Source organism: Vidua macroura, chromosome 20 (assembly GCF_024509145.1).
Source record: "Vidua macroura isolate BioBank_ID:100142 chromosome 20, ASM2450914v1, whole genome shotgun sequence".
Taxonomy (NCBI): Eukaryota; Metazoa; Chordata; class Aves; order Passeriformes; family Viduidae; genus Vidua; species Vidua macroura.
In genome coordinates, this window is record NC_071590.1 from 8,247,085 (window position 1) to 8,261,036 (window position 13,952).

General features: G+C 53.6%; 3 protein-coding genes across 5 annotated transcripts in view; 2 read left to right on the forward strand and 1 right to left on the reverse strand.

Annotated features, from left to right (window-relative positions):
• The first annotated feature begins 55 nt into the window (after positions 1–55).
• Positions 56–11,501, forward strand: NLE1 (notchless homolog 1). 3 transcript variants are annotated; one of them, XM_053995269.1, is made up of 10 exons: positions 698–754; positions 1,014–1,090; positions 2,262–2,359; positions 3,710–3,902; positions 4,317–4,452; positions 4,730–4,776; positions 4,906–5,108; positions 5,987–6,146; positions 6,232–6,302; positions 6,762–11,501. In XM_053995269.1, the coding sequence occupies exons 4-10, from the start codon at positions 3,777–3,779 to the stop codon at positions 6,772–6,774; spliced, it is 756 nt and encodes a 251-aa protein (XP_053851244.1). In that variant the 5' UTR covers positions 698–754; positions 1,014–1,090; positions 2,262–2,359; positions 3,710–3,776; the 3' UTR covers positions 6,775–11,501. The 3 variants fall into 3 exon arrangements, with proteins under 3 accessions (XP_053851242.1, XP_053851244.1, XP_053851243.1); XM_053995267.1 differs by lacking the exons at positions 5,987–6,146; positions 6,232–6,302; positions 6,762–11,501 and adding exons at positions 56–276; positions 360–577 and having other exon boundaries at positions 675–754; positions 4,906–5,935; XM_053995268.1 differs by lacking the exons at positions 698–754; positions 1,014–1,090; positions 2,262–2,359 and having other exon boundaries at positions 3,357–3,902.
• On the reverse strand, positions 10,009–13,300 carry LOC128817469 (translation initiation factor IF-2-like). The gene is made up of 3 exons (XM_053995954.1): positions 13,082–13,300; positions 12,687–13,034; positions 10,009–10,088 (listed from the first exon to the last, which is right to left on the reverse strand). The coding sequence occupies exons 1-3, from the start codon at positions 13,298–13,300 to the stop codon at positions 10,026–10,028; spliced, it is 630 nt and encodes a 209-aa protein (XP_053851929.1). The 3' UTR covers positions 10,009–10,025.
• The window catches only part of ULK2 (unc-51 like autophagy activating kinase 2), a 36,671-nt gene continuing 35,886 nt past the window's right edge, over positions 13,168–13,952 (forward strand). The window contains exon 1 of the mRNA XM_053995649.1: positions 13,168–13,837. Coding sequence (XP_053851624.1) covers positions 13,745–13,837 — 93 coding nt within the window. The 5' untranslated portion in view covers positions 13,168–13,744. The remainder of the gene's footprint in view (positions 13,838–13,952) is intronic.

Here is a 13,952-nt window from a genome sequence, read left to right on the forward strand (position 1 = left end):
CCCTCTCAGGGGCCCTGCGCGGGGTCCCCCTGTAGAGGCTCCTTCTCCCCAGGCGGGTATCGCTGCCGGGGTGCGGGGCTGTGCCCGCTGCCCGGTAGGATTCCCGGCGCTGAGCCCGTTGTCCCGCAGAACATGTCGCCGGACGAGGAGGATGTGCAGCGGCTCCTGATCCAGTTCCGCGATGAGGCAGGGGAGTGCCTGGGCTCCCCTTTCGATGTCCCGGTCACCATCACTCCGGACAAGCTGCAGCTGGTGTGCAACGCCCTCCTACAGAAGGTGAGACCCCTCCCGAACTCCCCGGCGCCCCCAGCCCCACCCGGCGCCGCCCCTCGCTAACTCACCTGCCCTTTCTCCCGCAGGATGAGCCGGTGCCTCTGGCCTTCTTCGTCCACGATGCCGAGATCGTGGCGTCGCTGGAGAAGACCCTGGCAGGGCAGAGCGTGGAGACAGAGAAGGTCCTGGACATCATCTACCAGCCGCAGGCGGTGTTCAGGGTGCGGGCCGTGACACGCTGCACCAGCTCCCTGGAGGGACACACCGAGGCCGTCATCTCCGTGGCTTTCAGCCCCACGGGAAAGTACGAGGGTGTGGCTGCAGGCGGGGATCAGGGCAAGGCAGCGGCTGCCGTTGTCCTGTCCTGGGGACACTGTGCTGAGCTGTTCCTCCTCTCCCAGGTACCTGGCGAGCGGCTCTGGGGACACCACTGTCCGCTTCTGGGACCTCAGCACGGAAACGCCGCAGTTCACGGCCAAAGGTGGGTGCTGGGGTGTGCCAGGAGGACAACCTGTGACCCCTCCCTGATGCACCCCCTGTCTGCCTGGGGGGACAAGCAGAGCAGAGCCTGGTGCTGTTTGAGCTGTCCAGGCTGGGACCGCAGCCTGGGGAGGGAGTAGCTCTCTTTGGCAAAGTGGAAAAAGAGGGGCTGGCCAGGAAGAGCACAGAGTGGCTTCCTGCTGGGACACCAGGGACAGTCACAACTCTCCACTCACACCCACTCGTGCTCTCTCTGCCAGGTCACCGGCACTGGGTGCTCAGCATTGCTTGGTCACCTGATGGCAAGAAACTGGCCTCGGGCTGCAAGAACAGCCAGGTACACGTGGGCTCCCTCAGCATGGGGCTGGGGGGCTGTGGGGGATTAGGGGTGTTTCTTGCTTCTTCAGGGGTGTGAGGGCTGTATCCCATTGTTTTGAGCGGGATTCCCATTCTCCAGAGGAGCTTTGTGTGTGGCTGTGTCACAGTATTGCAAGAAGCATCTCAGTGCCAGGCAGTGCTCTGGCATTGTCACCCTGGGGAGCTCTTGCTGCCGAGTCCTGCTGACTTGTGGCAGATGCTTTTCCCTCTGTCCAGGAAAGAGACCAGGCTTTGGATGTGGCCATTGGCAGGCGGCTCCATCACGAGGGAGGTGTCTGGAGTGAGGACGGGTCAGGGCTGCTGTTACCGTGATCCAGCCGTGCAGCAGCAGCCTGGTCGCCGTGTTCCCACACAGACACGGCCAAATTCCCTCTTGCACAAATGTGAAAGGAGTTCAGCCCTTGCTGTGGGGCAAAATTCATATGCTTGAAGTGTAGAAATGCCTGGGGAAGCAGGAGCATGTGGTTAAATGGGAGCTGAGCTGCTGAGGGGCAGTCGCTCTCTCTGACCTTTGAATGGTCTGGGAGCAATGACAGCACTCACAGAGCTGCCAAAGTTGTGATGCCAATCCCAAGGAAATGCCCTGGGCCAGGGTGGTTCAGCCATGGTTTGGTGCTGGTCTGCCTTTAATTGAACCCAGAGAGCTGCTTGTCCTCCTTTTCCCTATTTCTCCTAAGTTCTTAAGTAGGAGATGACTAATGCCTTGGCTCTTAAGATGAACATTTATGTAGAGAGAGAATCAACAAGAGAAAACCAGCATGTGTCCCACCCACAGCATCCGATAATCAGCAGCGTTTAGCTGTGGCTTTCACTGTGCTCTGCAAACACTCCCTGAGTCTCTGGCACAGGGTGGCTTTGTGGGGACCTGTATCCTTTTTGAGTTGAGTCAGATAACTTTGTAGCAGCAGCGTTTTAGGCAGACTGGAGGGCAATCAGGTCTCCTTCTTTTGGGTGTCAGCTGATTGCTGCAGGGATTTGGAAAGGCATCCAGCCCCCTTCCCCTGCTGCTGCCTGCGAGTGCAAACACGATCTCAAGGACACCTCTGCTTTCTAAATGGAGCTCCAACGTCTCTGGGATTCACATGATGTCTGTGGCCTGACGCGACCCTCGTGCTTCCTCTCTTGGACAGATCTTTCTCTGGGACCCAGCCACTGGCAGCCAGATCGGCCGGGTGCTCTCTGGCCACTCCAAATGGATCACATGTCTGTGCTGGGAACCACTCCACATGTAAGTGAAGGGGCCAGCTCAGCCCTTCCCCTTTGCTCCTATGGAAAAGAGCAGCCTGACCTGAAGGGCATTGCTCCTGTTTGCCTTTCTCCTGTTATGGGGAAAAGCCTGTGTAGAACAGCTCTCAAGGTGAGCTGGGAAAAATGTGTGCAGCTGGGAGCCAGGAGTCCCAGCTGCTGCTCACAGTCCCTGTGAGTTGCTGGGGAATCACTGCCAGGCTGTATCTCTTTTCTCCTGGGAAAAAGACACACCTGCCTGTGGAAAACACTGCTTTTGTGGTGCTGGACAAACACTGATGTGCTGCTCCAGCAATGCTGAGGTGGGAGCAGGGAATCCTGGTGGTGTCCAAGGGCAGAGTGGTCCTTTCTGCTCTCCTGATCCTGTTGGCCTCTGTCATCCTGTTTGTTTATCATCAGGGATGATTAACTGTACAATCCCCTTATCCCTTCTATCAGCTAAAGCTCCCTCTGGGAGAGGTGGGTGGAAGGGGACAGTTGTAGCCATTAATCCAAGATGTTAGAGAAATAAATAAAAAAGAAAGAAAGAAAAAGGGCCCCTTCAGAGCAGAGCCCTGCAAATTTAATTTGCCAGTAGGAAGCTCCAGCTATTTGCAGACAATTAACTGGATTAGCAAAAAAATTATTGTAAGGAAGATGAGGAAATGGAGAGACGTGACCCTGCCAGGACTGCAGTTCTCTTTCTTCAGCCAGTTCCAGTGCAATGGGAGGGGCTGTGCTCTTCCTCACTGCTGGTGCCACCATGCAGAGTGATAAAGATGTGCAAAGGACAGAGGATTGTGGCCAGCTGCTTCCAGAGGTGTTCAATTTGCCCCCTGAGCCACAATGGATGTGGATGGACACTGTTCCTTTCAGCCCTGTCAACACAACAGCACTCTGTCCACTGGAGATGAAGCATGGCAGAGGCAGGGGAACATCCAACACGTTCCAAATGCCATGGATCTGTGCTCCCTGTGTGAGGCTGATCCCCTGCCCAGGGCTCTCTCCAGCCTGTGCCCAGGGAAGGTGCCAGTTCGTGGTGACCTTGTTAGCCAGTGGGTTAAAGCTGTGCAAGCAAGGTCATTGCCAAGGCCTCAGCTGCCAGGTTTACCCTGGATTGATTTCTGCAATGTGCAGCCCAGTAGTTGGTTTGGAGGAAGCATTTGTCTGCCTCTCCCCTGCCTTGTGAGACCTTGTTCCCTGTAGGTCAATGATCTGCCCCTGTCTGGCCTCTCTCTGATCTTAAGCCAAAAGAAAGTTGCATTTTATTGCATGCTGGACCCTTGAATCCTCTGGGGCTGGTGGGGAAGGAGCTCAGGGGAGCTGCACAAATGGATTTGATCTCTTTGCCCAGAAACCCAGAGTGCCGTTACCTGGCCAGTGCCTCCAAGGACGGCAGCATCCGCATCTGGGACACGCTGATGGGCAGGTGTGACAAAATCCTCACAAGCCACACGCAGTCGGTGACCTGTGTGAAGTGGGGGGGCGATGGCTTGATCTACTCCTCCTCTCAGGACAGGACCATCAAAGTCTGGAGGAGCCAGGATGTAAGTGAGGGACTGCCCGTGGGCTGCTGGCAAAGGGGGCTGGGCACACTGTGGGGTAGCTTTGCTCTTCCTGGCACAGCTTGTGCCCTGAAAAACAGAGCTGCTGTATCTTCCTGACTTGTCAGACCTGTTGCTTGGCACCATTTGCAAGGGGTATCTGTTGTGTGATGTTTTCATCCTTAAGAGCATTAAATGGGGCTAAAAGCTGAAACTTCCCTGCAGCAACCTGAGCTGATGGGTGTTGTGCAAGGGAAACTGATTCCTGAAGCTCAACAGTGTTGTGTCTTCCCTGCTTAGCCTGCCTGCAGCTGGGGCAAGCAGGTTTGGAAAGTTTAGGGCTGGTCCCTGCAGCCTGGTGGGTGCTGTGCAGCCTGGCTGTGTGCTGTCCCTGTCTGAGGGTGGCTTTGTCCCCAGGGGGTCCTGTGCCGCACCCTGCAGGGCCACGCTCACTGGGTGAACACCATGGCCCTGAGCACCGACTACGTTCTCCACACCGGCGCCTTCGAGCCGGCCGAGGCCACCATCAACCCCCAGGATGTCAGAGGCTCCTGTGAGTGCAGCACCCACGTTGGAGGCTGGGGAGGACTGGTCATGCTGGAAGTCAAGATTTTTCTTGCCCATGCCAAGGTGGAGCAGTCTGGGGGATGGGGAGGTCACTCTGTTTTCCAGGGCTTTTGCTCCTAAATTGTCTTTGGCAAATTGAGCAGTCACAAATGCTCCTGCTAAACCCACAGAGCCAGGATTGTAATTGGCATGGCAAGGTTATAAAATTTCTTTTCATTTAAGGATTGCCAATCTCTCTGTCACCCTCTTTTTCCCTTTCTCAGTGTCAGAACTGAAAGACAGGGCACTGCAGAGGTACAACCAAGTCCGGGTAAGTCCCTTTTGTCCCTGCTGTCACTTCTAACACTGGTGAAAGCAGTGGACACCCCAACACTGGTGTGCTTCCAAGCTCTCCACACCTGGTTTGTACAAAACTTGGGCTCTTTCATCTCTTTTTCAGGGCCAGGAACCAGAAAGGCTCGTCTCAGGGTCAGATGATTTCACCCTGTTTCTTTGGAGACCAGCAGAAGACAAGAAGCCACTTGAGAGAATGACAGGCCACCAGGCATTGATTAACCAAGTCCTGTTCTCGCCAGACACCCGGATAATAGCTAGTGCTTCCTTCGACAAGTCCATAAAGCTCTGGGATGGTAGGACAGGAAAGTGAGTTGGTTTGTTCCCTTAGAGGTGGTGCTGGTATGGAGTCTGTGTGTAATGCTCAGGGCACACAGGGCTGGGCCCCAGTTCATTGCCAGCGGCTTCCTGGTGTGTTCAGCATCTCTGTAGCTTCAACTCATACAAAGTCACTCTGCTGCCTCTGCCTTTTTCTGCCCTTAGGAAGTCTCTTGTCTGGCTTTTCTTGTGTCAGGGTATCTGTGCTTGGCTCTGTGTGTGCAGCCCCACTGTGACTCAGCCACAGCACTGCCTGGCACCTGTTGCTGCAGGGTTGGTTCTCAGGGCAGGCGCAGCTGTGGTGGGATGGGATGTTCCACTCCAGTGATCTCCTGAAGATGTGTGTGTTGGGAACTGGAGACTGACCCAGTTTAAACAGTTCTTGTGCCAGAGAACAGCTTGTTCTGGATGATGCAAATTCTTGTAGTTACAAGTAGTACTGTTGGTATTTGGATGCTCCTGTAATCCAGCTTTTAACTTTCAGCTGCAGTACTGGTGAGCTCTTGCAGGCAGCAGTCCTCCCTTACAAACCAACCTTAATGCTCATGAGCTTGGCTTTCATGTTAGTGACTTTAAAGGCCCTTCTAAATCTGGGCTGCTCAGCCAGAGAGGGAAGGACACATCTGTACAGTGAGACTGAAGTGTTGCCTGCTGGATAAGGGTCTCTTGTCTGAGGAGGTGAGATGAGGAGGCATCCTCTAGAAGATTCTGAGCCCACTTGGGAGGGTTTTTGGATGGACTCTTGTCTAGCAGTTGACTGCTTGGAGTGTGTTGGGCATCCTGTGACTGTGCTGGTGGAGAAGAGACATGAAGGCAAGGGCAAGTTTGGAACAAAGCCTGCTGCTCTAAGAGCCTGTCCTTGTCCCCAGGTACCTGACGTCGCTGAGGGGCCACGTCTCGGCCGTGTACCAGATCGCCTGGTCAGCCGACAGCCGCTTGCTGGTGAGCGGCAGCAGCGACAGCACCCTCAAGGTCTGGGATGCCAAGACAAAGAAACTGGCCGTCGATCTGCCTGGCCATGCGGATGAGGTGAGCTGCCTGGCGGAGCTGAGGTGTTTGGGAGGCAGGAGTGACCCCTCCTCCCAGCACAGGTGACTGATTTCCATCACACCAGGTGTATGCAGTGGATTGGAGCCCGGACGGACAGAGGGTAGCAAGCGGAGGGAAGGACAAGTGTTTGCGGATGTGAGTAACCTGTTTGTCCACGAGGATGTTGCAGCTACTCCGTGTGTCCCTCAGAGCCACAGTGCCCTTGCAGAGACCTGTGTGGTTAGGGCATGATCTCCTTGCAGAGAGCACTGTGTCAGATTCCAGCTGGGAGACCTGACCTCTCTCAGGGCAGGAACTGTAGCTGGGAGATAACTAGAAAGCAGAGCCTCTCCAGCCGAGCAGTCAGGATGAAATTTGACTCAGATATTTTGACTCCTGGAGAGGGAAAGGAACAGTTGCACCAGCTGGTCAGGTTTTCCTTTCTGACCTTCTTCCCTCTCCCAATTATGCAGACAAATTCCTGGGAGCTGGTTGCCATTTGACTGTGGCTGGTGACCCCAGGTCCCTGCGGTGCTGCTCTTGTCTGGTGCCTGCTGGGCCCTGTGGCAGAGCTGTGCCCCACCACAGGGACACAGCAGCTCTTTCCCTTTCCAGATGGCGTCGATAGGAACAGTGACATGGAGCTGCTGGTCCTGGCCTCAGCACAGTCCTGAGAGATCTCCAAGGAGATGGACGAAGAGATTGACCCAAACACGGCTCCGTGTTCCTGTTTGGCAACTCTCCCTCATGGACTCTTTCCTTATATTTATTTAAGGAAATTTTAATTTAGTTCTTATTAAGAGCTGTGCATTGCAGGATGATTTCCTCTGAACATCACAGGAGGGATATCTCATCTGCCACCATCTCAACTGACTTTTTATTGGAATTTCAGCCTCACAGTAGCCATTGTCCTGAAAGGGGCAAGCGAAGGGCAGAGACTGCTCGTGCCCTTTCTTGCTTTGTGAAGAATCCTGTGGAGAAGAGGGTTTTAGTGGGAACAGAGAGGGTTGTCCTTGTGTGGCCTTCAGAGAGAGAGAAAAATGGGAAAATTCAGCACATCATTCCATTGCAGAATTGTGCTTGGCTGCATGTCTGGGACAAAGATCTGCTGAGAATGAGGACTTGGGGCTTCTCATTATTCCAGTAAGGTTTTGCCTTTCCACACAGCCCCATTTCCCTGTGGGCTGTGCTGAGCATTATCTGCCAGTGATTCTCTGCATCCACAGCAGATAACTCCTTTGCTAATCTGTTCAGGGTGCAGCAGGCCCGGACTTCAAATGACTGCTGGAGCTGTGCTGAGTTTTCAGGTTTCAGCAGCTCTTGGGAATGGGAAAATGAGACTCTGAACAGGGGACAGTGTCCATTTCCCATCCACCACTGGCTCGGGGGGAAGGAAGGATAGAGTGGGGAAGAATGGAGCAGGAGTTCTGTGTGCCACTTGTCCCTTGCCCTGGATATGTGTTGACAGCAGGGCTGGGACCGACACAGAAAATAGCAATACTTCCATTGCACAGAGCTGGCTCCTTCTGGAATTTCTCAAGTGCATTTACTTGCCCAGTGGGTGAGAGGGATTCACACTGTTAGCTGGGTATTTGTAAGTTTGCTTATGAGCCTTTTTATCAGTCAGTTCAGGCTTCCAGCCATCATGAGGTGAATAGACCTGGACTAAATGTTTATTTCCAGAATGAAACAGAGAAAATCAAGATGTGATTAATAAGGAGCAGAAATTATACTGTCAGATTTAGTTGCAGTAGGTTAGCATGGAGGTCAAAACATTCTCCATAGCCCTCATATGCAGTGATTACTACAACTCAGAACAGGAATTTGGGTTTGAGATGCTTCCCAGCTGCAGAAGATGCATTTTAGGACTTTATCCCTGCTGGCAGGATTGCTTTGGAGAATTAAGATTGTGCAGTAATGGCCTTTTGCTTGTCTGCAAGTGTTCAGGTGAGCCAAAGGCTGGAACAAAGGGTTAAATCTTTAATATGACCAAGACAATTTGTAGTTCCTCTATCTCTTTCTGCCAGCCAAGTCAGCAGGGATCTATCTCTATGGGATCTTTTGGGAAGAGCTCAGTATCTCATACCTGTTCTTTCATTAGGGTGCTTCCTCCAGCTGGCTCTTGCTGACAGTGAAGGCCGCGTTGCATCCATCTGCATAAACAAAACCTTTTTGTAATTCACTGAGGTAAATGTGGGACAGGGTGGTTTAAAACCAGCTGGTAAGTCTGCCCTTAGGAAGAAGAGGAGCAGGTCACTGGTAACAGCCAAGAAGCCTGCCTGGTTTCCAAGTTTTTTGGGGTGCTTGTGCTAAAGGAGATGACTCACTCTTGGGAGTTCAGCTCTGTCCCCAAGTCAGACTTGCTGCAAGCAGCAGCTCCTGGTTGCAAGTGGCTCTTCCTGAGTGAAGAATCATTCTCTGCTTCCTCCCCTGGAGTTCTGCTCAGGGTCACTGTGCCCTGTCAATCCAGGGTGTGTTTTGTGTTGGAGGCAGGGATGTATCAGAGCTCAGGGATGTGATCCTGCCTGTGGGAACTAGGCTGGGCTGTGCATGTGTGTAGGTGTACCTAAAATATCAGTGTACCTTGCCCACTGATTTCCAAACCAAACCAATCACTGTGCCCTTTGACCGTGGTCTTGCCATCCCTTCAGACTCTGCTTCTGTGACATAAAGCCTGATTAAAACTCACCTTTCTAATGCTGGAGCAGAAATGTTTTCCAAAATGAAGTGAGACCTCTTGAAGAAAGAGAGGGCCTTGCAACTAAGTTTACACCAAAATAAGCTCTTGGCCTTAATCTTCCTGTGATCTGATAGCAGCTAGATTTTTGAACCACGCTCTGTGCTGGCTTTGCATGTAACCAAATTGTATTTTCTTATCTAAGCATCTGCTGCTGTTTTTACCATTCATACAGCACCAGCCTCCATGCATACTAAGTGCTGGCCTGGCTCCAGCTGTATTCCTAAGCAATTCCCCGACACTCCTCCCTCCCAGCTTTATTTGAATGCGGCATTTCCCGGGCCTGGCTGCAGTCACTGCCTGCTCAGGCACTGGGGAAGGAAGAGCTGCTGCCCTTCCCTCCAGAGCTGGCTCCTGCTTGGCAGGAGCTGCAGCGAGCGCGTGACCTCCCTCGCTCCGCCACGCTGGGGATGGGAGCTTTAATTAGCTAATTTGGGCAATTGCAGATGCAAATTTGGGTTGATGGCATTATTAATGGGGAAGATATTACTTTGTGTTAAAGGACAAATCTAGGAGGTAGGCTGGAGCTTTGTGATTGCTTTTCTGGATCAGCAGCACCAGCCTTACAGAAAACCTACTGAAATGCCTGAGCTTTTCCAGTGCTGTTTGATAGGAATCCTGGGATCTGCTTCCATGTTTCAGTACAGTTCCTCCTGAGTTACTCATTAAGCATCCCACACAGGTTTTCTTACCACAAGGGCGTTATTTTTCACTGGTAATACAAGAATAATTTTAAGCATAGCCAGAAAGTGTCTTGCAGAGCCCTTTAACACTTTCTCCTCTAAAAGCTCAGCTGATGCCACCATTAATTTTGTTACAAATCCCAATGGGAGGACAGTAGTGATAAGGACTGGGAAGTATGCCAGTCCTCTGAGGAAGGTTTACCTGTCTAATGAAATCCTGAGTGTGATGGATGGAGGGAGGGAAGGAAGGATATGGTAAGAACACCTGGAGTGAAGTCAATAGCTCTGAGGTGAGCAGAATGCTGTCAGACTCCTACCTTTGGGAGCTGATTTAGATAAGTGAGGCCTTAAAATCCATGTGAAAACTCTTCTTGGGGCTGTGTCCTGTTTATCCATGCAAGTGGAGTATGTGTTGTGTTCCCTGGGTCCTTGGAGCCACATGTTCCTGTCCTGTTTGACTCAGATGATCTCTTGAATATTTTCCCAGATCTGTAATTTAATTTCCATGTGCAAGTTTATAGCCTGGGGAGAGAGAGAGAGAGAAGAAAAATTTTTCAATGAATAGGAAGAAAATGAACCTCATTCATTGTTTTGCATGAAAACTAGGAAAAGCAGCCTTGTTCTGATTTTTTTTGGGTCAGCCCAGGTGTTGTTCACATGATGTTTCTACCTCGGGGCTGCATTTTGGTGGTGTGGTATGGCATAGAAGGGCTTGCTGTGAAGTCCATTGGTGCTTTTGAGGATGAAAGGTGTTATGAGAACTCAGGGCAGCGATGTCTGTGTTCTGTGGGGCTGCTACCAGATGAAAGCATCTTTCTCTGCACTCAGACCTTGGAAGTCGCTAATTCCTTCCTAGATGTGTTGCTCGTGTGATCAGAAATCCTGGCTCACAACTGAGGGACTATTTTGAAGCAAAGTAGTGCAGCTGGGAAGGAGCCCCAGAGCCATCTCCAGTACTGCTGTTCTGTTTTCTTCCCTCTGTGAATGGTGGTTGCAGAACTGTGGGCTGCTGTTCTGTTTTCTTCCCTCTGTGAATGGTGGTTGCAGAACTGTGGGCTGCTGGTGGTCTCTCAGTGGGCTGCAGCTCCTGCAGAGCGTGGTGTTAAGAACGAACCAACTCGGGACACAGTGCTCCATGTTTTTAAAGGATCACTGGCATGGATCAGGCAGGTGCACTGGATGTTTTAGTGTCCTGCTGCACGGTTGGAGCAGAGCACCCCCGGGGTGCTGCAGGATACAGGGTGCTGGATATCTGTGTGTAGGAGCAGCACGAGCTCCGTGGGGTTATCCTGCATCGCTCTCCCAACATCTCCGGCAACGAGGCTCCCTTTGGGAAAGGTGAATCCAGTCCATTCTGCCTCTGAACTCTTCCAGCATCAAAAGCAAGTGAAGATGCTGTTCGTAGCTTCTTTGTAGTGTGGATGCTGGAGTTACCGACACCCAGAAGCTCCCGCAGCCGCCAGTCAAGGACCCAGCTGGGAGGAGTGACCCGCATGCAAATCCCGCAGGCTCCAGCGAGCGCTGTTGGAGCCCTCGGGTGCCGCCGGGATCCCAGCGCAGGGTGTTTAGTTATTCTGGTCAAACCCCGCTGCCGCTCCTGGCTGTTTGTCCTTGCGGTGCTGAAACAAACCTGCTCCAGGGCTCCAGCCCCATTAGGAGGACAAAAGGACATGAAGCAGTGCTGCTGCCGAAGGGAAATGTGTCGGGAAATGTGTCTCGGTTCGCAAGTGGGATGCAGAATGGGTGGCTTAGTAATGGCTGTTGTGACTTTTATCTGCTCAAAAGGCATCTTCTGAATGAATTTGGTTTTCAGCTCGCCTAAAATGTAGCTCGTGACATTGATTTTGGGGTGAGGATACACGCTGACGCTGAGAGGATTAATACTGAAGTGAGAATTGTTGGATGGCAATAAACAACCAGTTCTGAGTGAAATTATTTTTATGAATCAGAATATGTAACACATGGAGGCTTGTGGGCTTTTTCCTGGTTTAAAGGGGCACTGTGAAGCGTATCACAAAGTGTCTGTTACTACCAACACTTTAATTTATGATTAACTTGGAATATTTTTGCATCTCATTTATTCTTTCCACAGGGGTGTTCTGAGCTGTTGAAATTATTGGTCAACTCCACTTTCTCCGTGTTGTTTGTTAGGGTAGTGCCATGGGTGGATTTTGGGTGGGAACTCAAAACTTCACCAAATAAAGGGAGGATTCAGTTTTGAGGGGTTTTAAAGCCCTTTGGGGTTTTTTGGCACAAAACAGATTTCTTAGGATTCCTCTGGTAGCTTAAAATGTCCTTCATAGAGCTGTCAATCTTTCCTTAAGAATCTCTTGCTGGATATTTTTTACATTTGAGTTTGTTGTCTGTGGAGAAGTCTTTAGCTGAGGAGGTCCTGACATGGCACACGGCTCCAGTAGTGCCTGGATTGGAGTGTTGGAAAGCCAAGGGAGATAAGTGAGCAATGGGGAGAGGCCCAACTGCAGAACTCTTTGCTCAGTCTCTATTTTGATCTGGTGACACTGAAAGCAGAGCCTGGGTCAGGTCAGGGAAGGCACAGCTGTGTGGGGTCAGAGGGGTCACACCCTGCATCCACTGACTGGGGCCCGTGGGGAAACCTGAAAGGGTCTGAAACTGGGATGTGGAGGTGGTGTGATGGAGAACATGGGTAGAGAGGGGGGGAAGAGAGCAGTGAGGAATGGAACGCAGAGGAAAGGAGCATAATTATGTGAACCTGGAGGTGAAGGTCAAAGGCTTCATGTGACTGTTGATCAGTGGCGGGTTGAGATTTTTTTAATGTTTGTACGTGCTGTAAACAGCACCAGGCTGATCTAAAAGCGCTGGGAGGCAGGGGCTGTAAATTACAGGCGTTGTTCTCCTTATACAGGGAGCAAACAACTCCAAGTGTCTTTGGCTCACAGCACTTTATATGCCTGCTCCTCCACTGCCTCTCCATTCATTGGAATTCCTTGTTTCAGGTTTGAGGGAGAGTCTTGCTCACTACTGGAGCAGGGACAGGGCTGAGAGTGTGTGACCTGGAGCGGGGACAAGGCTGAGAGTGTGTGACCTGGAGGTGTTATGTAAACAGTGCCACTGCCTTGGAAACTTGGGATGATCCAATACCTGCCTTCCCACTCTGGCTGCTGACTGTCCCAGCTCTTGTCCTGTGCAGCTCCAGTCCTCCCTCTTCCCCTGGTGGCTCCTCAGCGTTGTCCTCACCGGCGGGTGCGCCTGAGGCGGCCAAGGGAAAGGGCTGAGGTGATGGCCGGGCTTGGCGGGCTCAGTTTGGCCTCTCTGCCCCGGCGTGAGGGCAAGGGTGTGCCCAGGGGCCTGGGTCACTGTCCTCACTGAGAGGACGACCAGACCGGCGCCCCGGAGCTCTGACGGGACGGGCTCGGCGGGGTCCCCCGAGGGCTCGGGGCACCGGCCCCGCTCTGGCCGCGCTCTGGGGCGCTGGCGGCGGAGGGTTACCTCAGGTTACCCGGGGTGAGGCACTCTTTGGCCGCCGGCGGAAGCACCCGAGCGTCCGGGCCTGCGCACTGCGGCCTATAAGAGCCGCGGGGCGGTGCAGAGGGCCGGGCACTCGCAGCCGGGGCTGGTTGAGTGCGGATCTCTGTGGAGGAAGTGGTGGGGCGGCAGGAGCCCCGGGAGGCGCTGGCGGCCTGAGAGACCCCCGTCTGCACCCTCACTGCTTCCTCCCCTCTCGCGAGGGCTGCGGCGGCGACAGCGACAGCCATTCCCGGAGCCGTGGGCCGCGCCTCCCCCCGCGTCGCTGGATGCTCTGGGGTTCGGTCCCTGAGCGGGGCCGCGGCGCTGGCAGCCCCCGCTGTGGCGGGGCCATGGGGCCGGGCAGCAGCAGGGCACGGAGCCCACTTCCCCGCTGAGAAGGCCCCTCGTCCCGGCGCCGATGCCGCGCTGTCCCCTCACACCCGACCCCTGAGATTCCTCTCTTTCCCCTCCCCATGCCCGACGGAGCCCCTCGCCTCGGTGACGCCCTGCAGCAGCCCCGCCGGCCCGGGGGTCTGCGGCGCTATGAGAGGAGCTGCCCCCGCCGCCGGGGGCAGCCAGGACCGGGGCAGGCTCCCACCCCGCCGCCGGCTGCCGTGAGGCGGCTGTAGCTGGAGGAAGAGCCCCTTTGTTTTCCCTCCGTCCTTCCCGGGGGCTTCATGCCCCGCTGAGGGATGATGGAGGTGGTGGGGGACTTTGAGTACAGCAAGAAGGACCTGATAGGACACGGAGCCTTTGCTGTGGTCTTCAAAGGTCGCCACCGCAAGGTAAACAGCGACGGGCTTCGCCCGCAGCCGGAGCGGGGCTGGTTACACAACCCGGGGCCGACAGGAGCCCCTCGGGTGGGTGACAGCTGCGGTGGTCGTGGGCGGGTTGTGTCCT

What these genes read in the sequence shown, in the direction of transcription:
- NLE1 (XM_053995267.1), top strand. Translation starts at nt 133, where the DNA reads ATGTCGCCGGACGAGGAGGATGTGCAGCGGCTCCTGATCCAGTTCCGC. An exon ending in GCAACGCCCTCCTACAGAAG is followed by an intron (nt 277 to 359) that starts GTGAGACCCCTC and finishes TTTCTCCCGCAG; the next exon opens with GATGAGCCGGTGCCTCTGGC. An exon ending in GCTTTCAGCCCCACGGGAAA is followed by an intron (nt 578 to 674) that starts GTACGAGGGTGT and finishes CTCCTCTCCCAG; the next exon opens with GTACCTGGCGAGCGGCTCTG.
- LOC128817469 (XM_053995954.1), bottom strand. Translation starts at nt 13,300, where the DNA reads ATGGCTGTCGCTGTCGCCGCCGCAGCCCTCGCGAGAGGGGAGGAAGCA. An exon ending in GCGCAGGCCCGGACGCTCGG is followed by an intron (nt 13,035 to 13,081) that starts GTGCTTCCGCCG and finishes GGGTAACCTGAG; the next exon opens with GTAACCCTCCGCCGCCAGCG. An exon ending in CAGCCAGAGTGGGAAGGCAG is followed by an intron (nt 10,089 to 12,686) that starts GTATTGGATCAT and finishes CTCTCTCCCCAG; the next exon opens with GCTATAAACTTGCACATGGA.